The sequence below is a fragment of the Aphelocoma coerulescens genome, chromosome 6 (genome assembly GCF_041296385.1).
Source record: "Aphelocoma coerulescens isolate FSJ_1873_10779 chromosome 6, UR_Acoe_1.0, whole genome shotgun sequence".
Classification (NCBI taxonomy): domain Eukaryota; kingdom Metazoa; phylum Chordata; class Aves; order Passeriformes; family Corvidae; genus Aphelocoma; species Aphelocoma coerulescens.
In genome coordinates, this window is record NC_091020.1 from 17,180,185 (window position 1) to 17,197,298 (window position 17,114).

Sequence of the window (17,114 nt, forward strand, 5' to 3'; positions counted from 1 at the left end):
ATTAAAAAGAGATATTGCCACAAGTTTTCAGCATTCTTGCCTGTTGCCAGTTGCACTATGGTGACCTTGTTGTCATCTCCTAGCAGATGAATTTGGACAAGGGGGTGGAGGTGGGGCATTTTGTCATCTCTGAGGTGGAAGAAAGAGATCATTAATGCTGCCTACCTGAGAGTTTGGATGTTTAGATTAGGCTGAATATAGCAAAAGAGTTGGCAAGCTTGCAGCTTGGTTGGATTGTTTTGAACTTGAAAAAAAAAAAAAAAGGGAGAGGACAAACACACCATGTTTGCAAACTGACAAACATGTACACCAACAGAGGCACTGTGGCCTGATAAGGACAGAGACCTGCACATTGCTTTGTTTGCAAGCAAAAGAGCAGAGAGAAATATTTAGGACCCAAGAGCCTGTGGGGGCTTAAAAAAATGTGAGTCTATTTTCCTATGTTTCCTCCTTGCTATTCACAGTTTCAGAAAGAAGTTCAAGCAAGCACCACATGCAGCATTAGCATGGTGTCTCCTATCAGATAAGCTCTTAACTTCTTGAACTTCTCATGGCTGCTTTCATTCCCACAGGTATTGCAGAGTTAGGAGGCGTGTCTACTGAGAGAATCAAGATATATATAGTCTATTAAAAATTATTCCACAATTTGGTGACAACTCCTTCTAATGGAGTAAAGCACTAACCTGCCCAAGGACCCTGTGAGTAAGAAGTGGGCATTCAAAAAGCACCCCTGAAGTAAAGAGTCTTCCCTAGGAAAAGCTGTGTACTGGCTTAGAAATTGTCAGGAACCATTCTTTAAGTTATAAGGTGGTTTTATAGAAATATTTCAATATACTCATTATACTTTTTAAAGATGAAGCCTCCTCTAGATTTTCCAGATTTATTCCTGTCCTCTGTAAATCTTTTCCTATTAAACACATAGCTTTCTCTCTTTTCTCCTTGTTATTCTTTCAATCTTGAATACAGAAGAAAAGTATAACAAGGCCTTAATCTAGTTATTAAGTTAAATTAGGAATAATGAGTAGCCTGTCACACACATTAAAAGCCACGGTGGGGGAAGGGATGTAGGTGAGCTTTATCCTTCCTGCAGCTCTGCCTTCAGCTCAGTCCCTGATCTCTGGGCACAGGGCCTGCAGTTTCAGACTGCCCTCCCTGTCATAGGTACTGAGGCACGCATGCAGGGCTGTGGTGTAACTTGGAAAATTAAAAAACTGAAACTGTGGTTTATGAGGCAGAAAGCAGGGATCAAGCTTTTTTTGTTTTTTTTTTTTGCCTTCTCCCCCCCCCTACCCCCCAAGGAAAAGTAGGACATGAGTCAATACTTTTCAGAAGACGGAAGAGGCCTCACCCAAGAGCTGTAGCCCCAGCTGAGCTGTGCAGAGGGCAAAGCTGCCTTCTGCCCCGCTGTCTTGCTCCTGGTAGGGCAGAGGGATCAAGAGCAGGTTCCAGCAGCACCCGCAGGATGCAGCAACACTCCCAGTCTTGCTGCTGCGTGCGGATCTCCCTGCAAGGGCCCCGAGTGGCTCCAAGTGCGGCAGGGAGGTGTTTGGGGCACGCTTGAGCCAGATTTTCAGGTTCACCCGGCCCCACAGCTCCTCACAAAACTTCTCTGAGTGAGGCACGGCAGCCCTGTGACTGGGAGCCATCCTGGCTTGGAAACACGCTGGGTTTGCAAATGAATGTTCTTTCCAGGTGATGGCTGCGCAGCTCTTCTCAAACCCTGGGCTGGGGGCAGCTCCTTGTGGGAAATAGGGAAGGGGTGAAGCCACACACTCGCATGGCTCCTCTCCTTAGCCAAGTGCCAGTGGCTGCAGCATTGCTGGCGCACGCAGCGGGGCCTGGCACTGCCTCGGAGGCTGCTCCCCTGAAGGACTTTGCAACCAGCTCATAAACTACTGCTGCTCCAGCCTCAGTGTCGGCTTTGGAAGGGTCCCCGCACACCAACCACTGGCAGCATCTCCATAGGAGAATCTGGCTGTGGGCTGCAGAAGGGCCGCATCAATTCCGTATCTGGTTTTTCCGGCCGAGTGAGGTGGCGGCACCAAACCGCCAACAAAATGTGGCTAAATAAAGAGGAGCCGTCGCCCTCTACAGGTGAGTGTGAAGTCGCTCCATCTGGCAGAGGACAGCGGAGAGAATACGATGATTTTTACTTACCCCACCCTTTAGTGACAGTGAGCAAAGAGCACCTCTGTGACAGGAACCCCTTCCCTTTGCCTGTGCATGGCTCAGCACCAGCCTCTCATCCCTGCCTGTGGGTGTCTCCCTCATGGCCCCCATGCACCTCTCTGATGCTCTTGAGAGTGTGGGCAATGCTTTTCTCTGATGCTTCCACATAACAAGTATTTCCCACAGAGAAAGGCTACAGGCCAAGCTCTGCAAGTCCCCAGCAGTGGCCATTTGCCATTGAGACCACTGTTGGAGCAAGCTAGTCCCTCTGTCCCCACCAGGGCCTCCTTGGGGCTGTGTCATGGCAAATGGAACTGCACAGTGATTCCTGAAGGTGGTGCAATGGAAAGCAGCTTTCTCCCAGGTACTCAGGCAAGGCATGATCTCAAAAAACAGAAATGCCCGTGGTCTCTTCCAAGCTGTGCCTTTGGAAGGGCTTCCCAAATCCTTGCAAACGCCAAGGAGACATTACACACCAGCTGGGAGCTGGGTACTATGTCTTTCAGGACAGCTGAGGGCAGCCAATCAGTCCAAATATCTGACCGGTTTCTCAGGATACAGAAAGCTCCTCCCTTCTCTCTCAGCCTCTTCCCTCTCACTCACGGACTGCTGCTAAGATGCTTCTCCCTCTCCAGCTGAGCTCACTTACTCCCATCAGGACCACTCTACCTACTGCTAAAAAAGACTCTGGGTGGGATGCAACTGGGACTAGTTTCTTTTTAGGTTCTTACACCTGCTCTCTGTGGTGTCCTTGGTAGGAATGGCTCTGTAGCAATCTTTTTAAGGAAAACTTTTGAATTATTTTTTAGTAATACATCTGTGCTAGTGCTATGGTAGTGATGTGGTTGACTAACCTAATCCCATCTCCTTTGACTTCAGTTGTAAGCATTTCTATAAGGTAAGTTCTTCCAAGATCAAACCATGTGCTGAAGTAAAACTCAGCTATTTTAGCAAACAGCTTTGCAGAGTTGAGTTTTCTTCTGTTGTTGGCAATCCTGGAAAACCAGAGGGATCCTGCTTGATTGTGAAGAGGTAAGTGTGGTTATAGTGATATGCAGAACCATTTATCTGTAGTTCAAAGGAAGTTGGTTTTGAGAAATCCAAGATAATATGGAAGGTTGGAAGAATTATTGAAAACAGAACGGTATGGTTAACAAGGCCAACAGCAGCCCTACATATCTGATGTTTGCTCTTAGGACAGTATGTCAGTAAACAGAAAAATAATACCCAAAGCATTATTGAAAACAACACAGATTAGCCTGTGTATCTTGCTGGGGAAAAAAGAAAAAGAAATAACATTACACAAGAACTTGTTGTTCTGCAACACAGGGAAACTTGTTGTTCTGTAACACAGGGAAAATCCTGTGTTATAATGAAAACAGAGTTAATCAGATGCTTTGGATGGAGTTGAATTTCAGTGCCCTTCCTGGAAATCTTTGGGTAAGGTGATCTATTAGTTCAGGCAGTAGTAATGCTGGATTTTGGGCTCTAGGGAAAATACTAAAGGCTATGCCCTGAATCCACCAGTGATCTACATGGACTAGTATTAAGGACAGTCTTTTAAGCTAAGCTGACTGGGAAAGGATTGAATGGTTAGTTTTCATTAAAACTAAACAGGTAAGAAGCTGAGGGCCTTGGAAAGAATAAAAGACAAAACTGATAAAAGCTGATCTTAAAAACCCTGCCTGTAGTTTGGGCTACAAAGTGGGGAGGAGCTGAAACAACTGCAGACCTTTTGGCCAGCGTGGAGACACCTTTCACAGTTGGGTGTTTGGATTGCATCCCATCCACCTTTTGTCAGGACTGCCCAGTAGCAAAAAGAATGAGCACCTGTACTGTAAGAAGAGGTTGGGTCTGATCAGGGAAGTTGGATTACAGTAAGCTTTGTAAAAAATGGGTTGAAAAAAGCCCAAATGCCAAACAAAGGCTTGAAGACTCTTCTCCTTGCAGTCATACCTTGCTAACCAAGGAGTCCTCTGACTGTATTAGTTCAGAGCTGGGTAAAGGAGTGTGGGTTCTCCTTATCAGGACTTTCCAAAGAAGTTTCACAAGGGGTTCTCCAAAAAGCTGCAAAAAAGACACAAATAACTGGTGGTGACAATCCAAGCTTTAGTGGGGATCAAAACAGTCTCAAGGCAGAACCAAGTAGAATGAATGCTCATTAATTTAGTTTTGTTAAAAAGCAGAAACAAACACTTTCTGCTGGGGTTAGAGGAATTGCATTTTAATCCCACTTCTGTAGCTGGGGGGTTTTATAAAGCAAAGCTCTGAGCTTTGATTTTGTGCTCTCAACTTTGTCTGAGGTTGGCAAATTTGCCTGGACTCTGCAGCGTTGATAGACTTCAGGCAGAGGAAAGAGATGATATTTTGTGCATATCTGGTGTTGATGTAACTTCTGCTAACTCTGACAGCAGATTATTCAACTGGGGACTGGAGCACAAGAATGATTAAGTGGAGAGGGGCCAACATAGAGCCATTGGCAAAGTCTGGCTGTGAATGACCCTGGGGCAATTTTGCTTAGTTTAGCAAAGCAGAAGATGCTTTGTGTTTTTGAGAATGCAGAGTGAAGAGCTCTTACACACCATGAGCAGTGTAGGTAATAGCTCACATTGGGAATATCATCAATGCAATAATGTTGTTATTGTGCTGTGGTTTATTTTACTCTTATTCAAAGCACAGGACAGGAGAAATACTGAATGTTTGTACAAAGTCTATCTTTAATGAACACTTCAGAAAACACAAATAGATATGTGCATGAATGCCTACAGATGTTCTTAAACTCGGCATGAACTTTGAGACTTATGTGATAAAGGCATAGCTGATTGGTTTGTTCGAAGGACACCTTTGATCTTAATCAGAAGTCCTTTAATGGGATATTTATACATGCATTTGTTCAAGAACTTGTTAGTTAAATTAGTCTCAGCCTCCAAATTTTCAACTGTGAAAACAGACACTGATGAATTAAATTAGTAGATTCTCTGCAAATCTCAGGTTCTCTGGTTCCGTATGCGTATCCAACTATTGCTTGAAGACATAGCAACTCCAGGCAAAAGCCCAGCTGCCCACTCAATGTACTTGTCTTAATCAGTGTTTCCAAACACCAGCGGGCCTACTAACAGGCTTTAGAGAACAAAAGGGTTCGTAAATTATAGGGTATCGACAAAAGAGCTCCTTGGAGGTGATTTGCATCATGGATGTTTTATATGTGATTTGTAACCCTTAGCTTAGAGTTGATAGCATTCTCGTGAAGGGTCATTGCAGATTATGACTCCATAATCTTTGGGTTAATAGCTCCTGATGTCGCCACCATTTTGTTTAACCCTTAGGATATTAGATAGCCCCTTTGTTATTTTCTCTTCAAAGATCTTTCAAAGTGGTAAGAGCAACTAGGTCAGAGAGCAAGAAATAACTTGGACGACTAATAAGGACTCCAAGTGGTGCCTTCTGAGAGGCCTCATATTCCTATTCAGTGCATCTGCTTTGGGGTTTTTCATGCTTGGAAAACACTCTCTTGAATGGCAGAGGGAAGGCAGACACAACCAGTGTGCTCCCCAGAAGCCATCTTTATATGTATGCATGAAGGGACAATACATTGTTTTGCTCTATGCAAAATTGTTCTCAAATGCCCAAATTCCTTCATCATCACACACATCCTTGAGAAGGACCATGCCCAAACATTGTACAGGGAGGGTCTGACACAGGTACGAAGGCTGCTGATTATGACTGTATCTTGCCAGGCTACAAAGAAGAGATGCTATTGCTGAGCTGTGTCTCTTAATGACCTCTAATCAAACATCAGGGAGCTGCAAGGAAGGATTGTTTCCTCTGATACTGTGCAGATGTTAAACCCTAAACTATTTGTAGCAGCCTGTTTGAGTGACTCTTGCAAGGCAATGAAGCCTATCTGAGGCTGGGGAAGCAGAAGGAAGACAAATGGACTGCTTGCATAGAGCAGGGGATCCTCTCTTCCCCCTGGGCCTGAGGGCATGTTTCTCCAGGGGAGGACAGCTAACACCTCCAGAGAGTCACGAAGAAGCACAGCAAACCTCCTGCCTGCTCTTGCTTTTGGGTCTTTGTTCAGCAGGTGATGCCTCCCTGCACTTTTGCAGTGTTTGCTCCCCTCTAATGGCCAAAGATCTGAGAGCCCCTTGGTGGAGACCTTGGTGTCACAGGCTGTGGTGGCTGGTGCCCTGCGCTAACAGACCTGTGAGGCATCGAGCCTCGGGTCCAGGCATGCTCACAGTTACCCAGCACTGTGCTGAGATGGGGTCTCCCACAGCTTTTCCTGCAGCTCTGATTGCTGAAGTTTATCCCTGTATTCTCTTACATCTCCAAAGAAATGTACGTGTGCCATGGCAGCTGGGAGAAAGCGTTACAGCTAAACTTGACAAAGCAAGGCAATGAAGGCAAGTTGGTAAATCTGCACAGGTCTTAGTCCTCCCTGAGTCAGTGTCTCCTGCCTACCTCCTGACTGAAACTCTTTGCCTCTGACCCTTGCACTGCAGCTCTTCCCTCTCCTTGGAACAAGTGATGCCCACTGCTTGGGTTTTACCCAAGCCAGCTATTAACAATCTTCTGCAGACTGGCTCTTACAAAGCCTCAATCTATGCAAAAATGTATGTGCTCCTGTACTGGAGGCTTTGGTTTTCAAATAGCTATGCTATTTATTGTGTCGCATTACTTGCTGTTGCCCTTTCTATAAAAAAGCTCTTCAGAGCTGCCAACATACAAAGTGCCAGAAAATGTAAATAATATTTCATTTTGCATTAGCTCTTGCATTTAGGGATTACAATAGAATGGTTTGGGTTGGAAGGGATCAAACATCATCCACTCCCAACTCCCTGAAATGACCAGGTACATCTTTAACTAAATCAGGTTGCTGAGACCCCCATTCAGCCTTGAATGTTTTAAGAGATAGGACATCTACCATCTCTCTGGGAAATTTGTTCCACTGTTTCACCACTTATGTGAGAGTATGTTTTCTATTAGCTGAGTGTAAGCCTAATAGCTCAGGGCAACTCCTCAAGCACCTTCTTTCAAGTGCTTTGCTGCAATATATGTTAAAACTAGGCTGCTTTCCAAAGTTAGGGTATCAATCAGGAGAGAAGGCTTGTTTCCTTATCCTTACCATTTCTTCTCACCTATTAAACCTACTTAAAACAAACTGTAATACATGTAAAATCATGCCTTACTTGCCATGCCACCTCTGTTGGTGTCAAAGGGGTTAAAAGATATTTTGATCAAGAAAACGAAGATTGTTCTTTGTTTTTGTAGTGTGGTTGGTGTGGTGAAGAAGCTGCCCTGGGAGGGCCCTTATATGAAGTCATATTCTCTGCAGTCAAGAGGGTCATATGGAATCAGGTTATTATTGTAAGCTTTGATGAAAGCTTGTGCAAGGAGATCCCTCAATGGCTTTCACTGCTGTGATGTGTAAATGACAAGTAACAATCGCAGGCAGTACAACAAGCTGATTTGGAAGTGGTTATGTGCAATAGCCTTGCCTCCTGGGCAAAAAACCTCTCTGTCCTCTGCACTGGTGGGGGTGGCAGCACAGCTCAGACCAGCAAGGCCCAGCTTGAGTGAGGCTGACTCTGTGTGCACTCTTGTTCTGCAAGCTGTCAGGGGTCTCATATTTAAGGCCAACCTGAACTGACATATTATACCTGGAACTATTTTTTTTTTTTTAATCAACAGCTCTGCCTCCTTGTTTCCCTGTCCCCACCTACGTGCATCAGGCAGGTAGTTGGTGGCAGTACGGTGACAATCAGCTAGCCAACAAGCAATTGAAGACTTTGGTGGCCACACTGCCTCTGGCCCACAGTCATCATGTTTTGCCCTGTTCTAGTTATTGTAGCTGCTTGCTTGACTCCTGCCTTGTACCCACTATGTTTAAGTCCTATGGACTTCTCTGTGCAGTCTTTTTTGTGTCACTTGCTATGGAAGAGGTTGATCTGTGAGGCTAGGGAGCTGTAAATGCTTGTTGTCCTTTAACTTTCCTAAAGTTTTAGTTTTGTTAATTTGTAGTATTCTTAGAAAAGAGACTACGTACTCTGTGTTTCTAGAAACCACTTCGTGCACTTTGTATGGTACCAGGATTTGGCAGGTTGTTACTCATTCTGACTGGTGCCTGGAGTCTTTCACAAACATCTAAATGCTCTCAAGCCTTGACAGAAGGCAAACGTGCTATCTACCACCAAAGTAGTCTATTCATTGTTTACTGTCCTGTTACAGGAAATTTATTTTAAGATTTTGGATACAAAATGTGGTAAAAAATCGATTTTCTTATACTCTTGACCACAAGGCAAATAAGAGTGTAGGTGATGCTCAGTCACCATATCAGAAAAAACTAGTTCTTTCTCCATGTGCATTGGTGAAAAAGTGAATCTTTACCAGAAAACTGAAACTCTTGTTGAAAATAGCAATTTAAGCTTTAAGTGAGGATTTAATCTGTTTAGGGCTACCTCAAAGAATAATTATTTCTGGAATGCTGTAGAAGAAGTCTAGACTCGGCTCTCCATAAGGATTCACAACCTTATTTCATGGTCCTCACAAAGTTTGCATTTCTCTTTGAGGTCCTACCTAGCCATTATGAGCTCAAAAGAAAGGCATGGAGGCTTCTGTTCCATAGGGTCTCTGTGTCCTTGCCACTCAGTTGGAGGACAGAAGAATGAAGTGCTCCCCTCCCACTGATTCAGGGCTGCACCCTGATGTTCCTGCTGTGTGTGAAGTGTTGCTGGGGCTCCACTTCCTCACCTGCAGCGGCTGAGCTCTGTGCAGTTCACTGTGATGTGTGAAAATAAGCTCATCTCTTTATTTACAAGTCACTCTGATGTCCGTATTGCATGTCAGCTTCTAAAGCATTCTGAGTCCAGCAGTGGTTCTGAGCAGTGCCAGTGACCAGGCACTGGACTTGGCAGCTCTCTGCATGCTAATCCACCCAGATCCAGGAGTGCAAACAGAGGTATTTGACACCGGGGAGAAAAGAGGATAACCAGAATGTCACAACTGTATCTGGATTGTGCAGGTGAGCTTTCAGTCTGTGACAAAGCCTGCCTTGTTAAGCAAGATAGGTATCTTGGAGGATGCTGAGAGCTCATCCCTGCTGTCTGCTTCTGTTCTTTACATGTGTTGTTCTTGTTCCCATCTGCCAAGGAGACACTTGGGGAGGGCTGCCAGCTGCCTGCTCAGGTGGTACCAAACAGCTGCAGCCATGAGCTCCTCCTGTAGCTGAACATGCCACCACCTAAGAGATGGATAGACAGGCCTGCCCTGGGAGAGACATTGTTCTTGTTCATGTGGCATGAAACAGTTTCAAAATGAAAACTTTACTGAACCTAGAACTAAATTAGGAATAAGAAATTATGTCAATATCAGCACCTTTTCTACTCAGGTAATCCAACTCACCCTTGCATCTCCCAAGAGGTACTTAAAGGTTGTTTCTCTTGTCGTATGGAGTCTTACATAAAGGAGGCCTTGTTTAACAGTTGCTAAAGCATAGGTCAAACAAGCAGGTATTTTGTACTTGTAGTGCCTCAAACAGCTAACAACTGTATTCCATCTAAGAACAGCAAATCCACAGACAATATGCAGGCAAAAAAGTCAGCAACAGTGAAACCATTGTCAAGAGCATGGAGAGGGATAAATTTATAAGGTTCCCAAATGTGGCTTTGCTGCTGAATAATGAGACTGAATGTCAACATGTATGCATTAGAAGCTAGTGCAAAAAGTTCGTGTTATTCTGCTGCCTCTGCTCTGCTCTTACCCTGGGCTTTATTGCTGGTTGCACCTGGTCTTGTGGTGTGCCCTTGCAACAGAAGAAAGTTTTCTTCAGCATGTACCTGAGCATTCTGCCTGGTGATGCTACTGCCCAAAGTAGGCGATGAAAGATGAAAGACAAGTGACCCAGTAATGGAGACTGCACAGTCCCTGACCTGCAGTCCTCTGGAAGGGGCAGGACCTCCCTGAAGCTGGAAACACTAAGGTGAGAGCTGTGCAAGGCACAGTGAGAGCTCATGCCATGTACAGGGTGTTTTCCCGGTATGGGGTATGGCAAAACCACTGCTGCTGACATATAAGTTGAACTCTCCACAGAAAACATGCAAGTGCTCTGCAAAATGGGGAGCATAAGTTGGGAGTGGTGCAAAAATCACCAAAGGATTTTAATTCCTACTTGTCAAATTCTTTCCTGATTTTTCTCATGCTACTGCATTGTCAAATACAGAGAAAAGTGTGGATGCCCAATCCCCAGAAGAGTTCAAGGCCTGGCTGGATAAGGCTTTGAGCAACTTGGTCTGGTGAAAGATGCCCCTCCCCACGACAGAGGGGTTGGATGATCTTTAAGGTTCATTCCAACCCAAAACATTCTACAATCTTATGAAATGTCTCACACAGGCAAATGTTCACCTGTTTGAAGAGGCAGCAGTTAAGCAGATGACTCGTGTGCAGGTGCAGTGAGACAAACCTGCGTGAGGCAAACCCCTCCCAGGTCTGTGAGCTTTGTAGGGTGCTGCTGTTGCATATGTGTAAAGACATGACACTTGGGTGAGACACCAAGATGAGTGATCAGAGGGTGCAACGAGATATGCTGCATCCAGGAGATTTTAACTGTGCTGGAGCCATTTTCAGCTGCAGAATTTACGTAGGAGATTACCCAGAACCCATCTAGTCTCCAGCAGCGGCCAGATGCTTCAGTCTATGGTGAAGAAGGCACAACTGCTAACCGCAGTCAGGGCAAGGGAATTTTTGCCTGCTGCGGGTTGATAGTGTTGGAATCACCCTGCCCATCTGCTGAGGGACGAGCTGGGCTGAATGGGGCTGGTACCCAGTGAACAGGAGGACCCACCGCTCAGCCTCACTGGGTGACCGGAGCCTCCCCCTCCTTACCCAACACGAGGAGTAGGAGGCTCCGGTGACTCGTTGGACCGGCCGGCTCCCGGTCCCGCCCCCCGCCGCGGTGTGATGTTGGGGTGGAGCGCGCTCCCGGGACTATATCCACCGGTGAAGCGTGCGGGAGTTGCTCGTTTCGGGTCGTTCCCGGGGATGCTGGAGATGGAAACGAACATTGACCCGTCGGAGCTGCAGCTGCTGGGGGCGTATGACTTCGAGAAGAACTTCAATCACCTGGCAGCCAGGAAATGGATGGAGGAGAATTGGTGAGAGGAGAGGGAGAGAAGGTTGCTGACCCGGTGCATCCCGGACTCCGGGTAGCCCTATTGGGTTCTGCTGCTTTTAGCAGAACAGTTGTGATGATCTTCAGTCCCAAGGAGGAGAAGTTTGGGGGTCTCTTGTTGCATACCTGAGGCTGTGGAGGAAGGGCTGCAGCAGTGCATGCAGCGGAGCAAACAGTGGTCCAGGTGGTGCTACAGCTTGTAGGGAGATGGTGATGTGGCAAGAGGGTAAAGAGCAGCCACGGATGGCCACTGCAGCCCTTGCACTGGCAAATAGGGCACTCAGCCCTGCCATGCTGCACTAAAACTTGAAAAGGTGTGGGATGTAACACAAGGCACTTGAGGCTCTAGCTTACGTGAAGGAGGCCTTTTTAGGCATCCTATACGGGCATCCTCTGCCTGTAGAGTCTCATGTGTAAAGGGATGAAATGCATTGATGTATTTGCTTTGGATCCTGCTCACAGGATACCAGAACCTGCCTCATCCCATCAAGGTCTTGTGGAAATCTCCATGATGTAACAGTTGGCTTTCTTTTGTACAGTTCCCAGGGTTTTTGTTTGCTAGCTTTTCTCACTGTCAGGGCCGGCTTCTTGTGACCAAACCCAACCTTAACATGAGAATGGGAGATCTTTTGTTTCTTGGTGAGAGTACTTTCCTGAGGCTACTGAAGTCTGGCTAAAAATAGGTAAGTTTGGGTCTTTTCCTGAGTGCTCCCTCTTCTCTACTCGCAGGCAAAAGTCTTTTATTATTGGTTTTATTTATTTGATCACGGTCTTTGGAATCCAGCATTTCATGAAGGAACGGAGGCCCTTCACCCTGCGTGCACCACTGACCCTGTGGTCCTTCAGCCTGACCTTGTTCAGGTAAGAGCCTCTGCTAAATCTGGAGACAGCTGTAGACCTTCCCTCAGAACCAGATTGATGGAAACTTCTGGTTATCCATTATGTCACTAGGGAAATTAAATTTTTTCTCTTGAAGGCCCTTTCTAACTAGGGGAGTGACCTGCTTATACAAGTCATTTATTTCTCACCAGAAATACTCCAGCAAGTCAAATGCGTTACAAAAGGATTGCTGGGGAGAGTGCTTGAAAATCATTAGTGGATAGATTTGAATGTGAAGCCTGCAAGAGCAGAGATCTTCCCACATTGAAAGGGTGCCTGCCAATTGCAAGTTTGATTTGAGGTCTATTACTCTTTAAAATTTAGATTTCTTTCCCTTCCCCCCCTCCCCCCCCACCCCCCTATCCCCCTGCCATTTTCTTTAATCTCGTTGTGTAGGAGTTGGGGAAAATTCTGCTACACTCACAGAAGCACAAAAGATTATCTAAAATGTGTTTTCAAACTGTCCAGTCTTAGAGTAAAGGTTTCCTGCAGTGGCCATGAAAATATTTCAGCCCATGCTCTGTATTTAAACAAGAAGGTGTCAATTTTAGAGAATTGCCCTCATCTCCACAACTTTTTCTGTCTCTTTGGTGGGACAGAGGAAAACTAGACTACTGCCTCTGTAACTCCAGTTTGCTTTGATAAGGTCAAAGAGACACTGGTTGTCCTCTGTCAGGGCAGGGTATGGCAGTGGTCTGTAAAATCACAGGGTGTGGGAAAGGGGAGGTCAGGGGATAACTGTTCATGGTCTGTTCAGAGACAAGCTTGTGTGAATGAAACATATAGGTTGATAACAAAGAAAAAGTGGTATTTCTTCTCATAAGGTGTAGGAGTTGCCTGCTGCAGGAGGATGTAAATGCTCCCTGGGCCTGTCCTGTGGGCCCATGCCAAATGGTGGGACATCAGGACAGGTGTCCTCCATTTCCCATCAGGTGGGGCAGCTTTTGTTCAAGTGCCTCTTCAAGCATTGGAAGCAGGGGTTGTAATGAGGAAGCACTCTTTGATGCTGCTCTGTTTTGCAGGAATAGGTTTTAAATCCTGGCTAAAACTTGGTAGGAAGTCTAAGAAGGGAAAAGTTTGTTTAAATGTCTCCGAGACTGCCCTGAGCATCAAGATGGAGTTAACTAAATATCCGTGGATGCAGAGCTGTCAGAGGCTATGTTGAGGCCCTGGGCACAGTGTTCAGCTCTCCTCTGGTTTTCTTGCAGTTTCATTGCAGCCTGTCGGATCTGGAAGCAAGTGGCCTTCCTCCTCCTTACCAAGGGATTTAAGCAATCAGTGTGTAGCCAATCTGTCTTCACCCACCCTGTTTCCAAACTTTGGATTTATCTATTTGTGTTGAGCAAACTTGTCGAACTGGGTGAGTCTGAAATTTTTCCTTATCCTGTGTGTTTATAACTCCTTTGCTTTTACAAGCAGATTTTCTTCTACTTATTCTCTGTCCAAATGCTACTTGGAGAAAAGGGTTGTTTATCCTTGCACGTGTCACTCATTTTCTTGCTCCCTACTGCTCAACTCAGATGATATGCTTGCTCTCCATGGGGTTGCAGCCTGATATTACTGTTCTAGTTTGATCCCCAGGCCAGTGCCTGGACTAGGCAATTCTGCACTGGAATGACTGTGGCGAGGGGCCAGCAGACAGACAGGGAGGGCTGGCCTTTCCACTGAGTTTTCATACAAAGAAGTAAAGAAGAGCCAGTCTGAAGTGCTGTGCATGTAGATCTGGGAAAACAAGCCTGGGGCAAGGGGCTCTTATACTACAAACATGCCAGCAGGTAGGGTGCCTAAATGGTCTTTTTCAATACAGATTATTTCAATGGGAACCTAGGTTTTGGTGGGATCAAACCACATAATGGCTTCAGCATTGAACCTTGCTTGGTCTGTCTCATGTGAAAACTCGTGCAACTGCTGTGCTTTCACCTGACTACTGATACACCTCTCCCCCAACCCCAGGTGACACTCTGTTCATTGTTCTCCGGAAGAAGAAGCTCATTTTTGTCCACTGGTACCACCACTTAGCCACGATGCTTTTAGCCTGGTGTGCCTATATGGATATGACAATTGGCTTGGGGTGGAACGCAGCCTTGAACCTCAGTATCCATTGTTTGACGTACTGCTACTACACTGTGACAGCCATGGGCATCCGGGTACCCACCTCCATCGCCATGCTAATCACCACTGCACAGATGGTGCAGATGATGGGATTTGTAATAATCAACATCCTTGTGTTCTTCTGGAAGGATAATAAGCTCTGCCAAGTCAGCTGGCCGCTGTTTTTCTTTTCAAGTGTCTTGTATACCACTTTATTGGCCCTCTTCTCCAACTTCTTCATAAAAACTTATCTGACTAGCACCCGCAAATCAAAGGGGGATTAAAACCAAAGGATGGAAGAAGAGATTGGGATGGAAGTGGGAAGAGAGGGAAAGGGGAAACTTTTTGCTTCTGTCTGGAGCCCAAGTGCCTGATGGGGTTTAGGAAGAGATCACTGTGGGTAACAGCTTTCAGCATAACTTGCACATTGGCCTTTGGTGTATCTGCCTTGCAGTGGGTGGCATGCCAGAGTGAGGTGCGAGTTGTGGCAGGCTGGTAACAGGAGAAAGGGAAAGAGGCTGAGGGCTGGAGACCTCAGGGTTGTGGTTCTGCTTTTCCTTCTTTGCATCACTTGGGTTTGCCTTGTGCCTCACTTCCTTCCTGGGGACTGATAGAATCCTGCATGCACCAAGACTCTCCTTGGAAAAAAGGTAGGGAAATTCCTCTCAAAGCAGCACTGCTCTCTCCATGGTCCCCAGTTTTGGGGAAGAATAGAGCTCAAACCTGCTGCTACTCTGCAGGGAAGCCCTAATTTATTACTGGTGGGAACAGCACTGAAATGGAAAACTCCTGCTGTTTTTTAAGGCTATGTAGGGAGGGGATCTGTCTGGGCTCTCTCTTCTCTGTGATGCAAGGAACTGCATCCCATGAACTTTAATGGGTGTTACCTGTGGTGTCCCTTTTGTACAATATTAAACAATCTATTTAACTTGAGTACCTACTGCCTCAAACCCTAAAAACTGAGCAGGGTCCAGCTCTGTCCTGCAGAGTGTGTCAGGCATTGTCAACGGTCCCAGCCCAGGGCAAGTCTCATGGGCTAGGGACATAAGGGTCCCAGAGTCAACTCCTCTCATGGTGCATCTGCCACTGGGAGATGTGTTAAAACAACTAATAAATGCTATCATGTATGGATTGGTTGATTGATTGATTTCTTTGATGCTTTTTTCATACTTGACCTTCATACAGAACTATGAGAGGAGTGCCACTTTTTCTGTCTCATTACTGTCTCTTCCTGAGGGTTAGAGACATGTCCAGCAGGCTCTGTCCCTCTCTGCTTACCCCTTCTGCAGTCATCAGCTGTTCCTGCTACCTGAGTGCCTTTGCTCACCACCAGGGAGCTAGAAGTGAGAGAGATGATAAAAAAATCAGGCTGTTGTTTTACCACCTGAACTGAGCATGTCACTGTGCTTCATAAAGCCAAGATGTTCCTCAGAGCCTGAGTCCGATTGTCCAAGCCTCTGGGTGGGTGTTGGCTCCTACCTCGTGAATGAGATTTGGCCTTTCACAGGGCTGTGGGCTGCACTTTCAATGCTGGGAGATGGCAGCAGCCTGTGCCCTGTCCAGCCTTCCCTGACAAAGGGCTACTGCTCCCGATTTGGCAGCATGTTGCGTGGTGGTGTAACAGTGCTTTCCCCAGGTGTGGGAAAGGCAGGACCAGACAGCTGAAGTGTTGGGAAATAGGAGTAAACTGGCTTCCACATTTAGAAGGTCTCTTTAGAGAAGGGAGGGTGAACATATGGGGGTAATGGAGTGGTCTCTCTCCTGCATGGTGCTATTTGGGGCACTTTCTGTAACAGCTGTGGTCCTGGTGGAGCAACTGCCAGCTCTCCTCTTTATGTGTCTACAGCTGCCCCAGGAGTGCTCCTGCAGCTGTGTCGCACATCTGTGCCAACACATAGAATCATCAAGGTTGGAAGACACCTTTCAGAACATCAAGTCCAACCATCCGCTCACCACTACCACTGTAACCACTAAATCACATCACCCAGCACCAGATCCTGATGCCTCTTACGTACCTCCAGGGATGGTGACTCCATCACATCGCTGGGCAACCTATTGCAATGCTTGACCACCCTAAGAGTGAAAATTTTTTTTCTAATATCTAATCTGAGTCTCCCCTGTCTCAACTTTATGTCATTTCCTCTTGTCCTCTGTAGGCAGAGTAGAAGAGACCAGTCCCCACTTCACTGCAACCTCCCTTCAGGCAGTTGTAGAGGGCAATGAGGTCCTCCTGGGCCTCCTCTTCTCAACACTAAACAAACACAGCTGCATCAGCCATTCCTCACAAGACAAGTTTTCTAGATCTTTCATGAGTCTTTCTGGACATGCTCCAGCACCTCAATGTCCTTTCTGAACTGAGGGGCCAGAACTGAAAGCAGTACTTGAGCTTTGGCCTCACTAGTGCCAGGTACAAGGACATGATTGCTTCCCTGGTTCTGTTGGCCACAGTATTCTTGCTACAGGCCAGGATGGCATTGGCCTTCTTGGCCATCTGGTCACATTGCTGGCTCATATTGAGCCCAAGCCCTTTTCTTCTGAACAGCTTTCATGCCGCTCCTCCTCTAGCCTGGAGCTGTGCCTGGAGTTCCTGCAATACCAGTGCAGGACCCAGTACTCCACCTTATTGAGCCTCCTGTAGTTGTCCTTAACCAACTGATTGAATTTGTCCAGGTGTCTCTGTAGAGCCTTCCTACCCTCGAGGAGATCAACACTCCCACCCAACTTAGTGTCATCTGCAGATTTACTGAGGGTATACCCAATCCCTATGTCCAGATCATCAATGAAGATGTTAGGACTGGCCCCAAAA

At 46.3% G+C, this 17,114-nt stretch overlaps 1 protein-coding gene across 2 annotated transcripts; it reads left to right on the top strand.

Moving 5' to 3' along the window:
* Positions 1-2,817: 2,817 nt before the first annotated feature.
* ELOVL3 (ELOVL fatty acid elongase 3) lies at positions 2,818-15,625 on the top strand. 2 transcript variants are annotated; one of them, XM_069020407.1, is made up of 4 exons: positions 2,818-3,067; positions 12,068-12,199; positions 13,426-13,577; positions 14,171-15,624. In XM_069020407.1, the coding sequence occupies exons 1-4, from the start codon at positions 3,000-3,002 to the stop codon at positions 14,590-14,592; spliced, it is 774 nt and encodes a 257-aa protein (XP_068876508.1). In that variant the 5' UTR covers positions 2,818-2,999; the 3' UTR covers positions 14,593-15,624. The 2 variants fall into 2 exon arrangements, with proteins under 2 accessions (XP_068876508.1, XP_068876507.1); XM_069020406.1 differs by lacking the exon at positions 2,818-3,067 and adding an exon at positions 11,209-11,321 and having other exon boundaries at positions 14,171-15,625.
* The last annotated feature ends 1,489 nt before the right edge of the window (positions 15,626-17,114 follow it).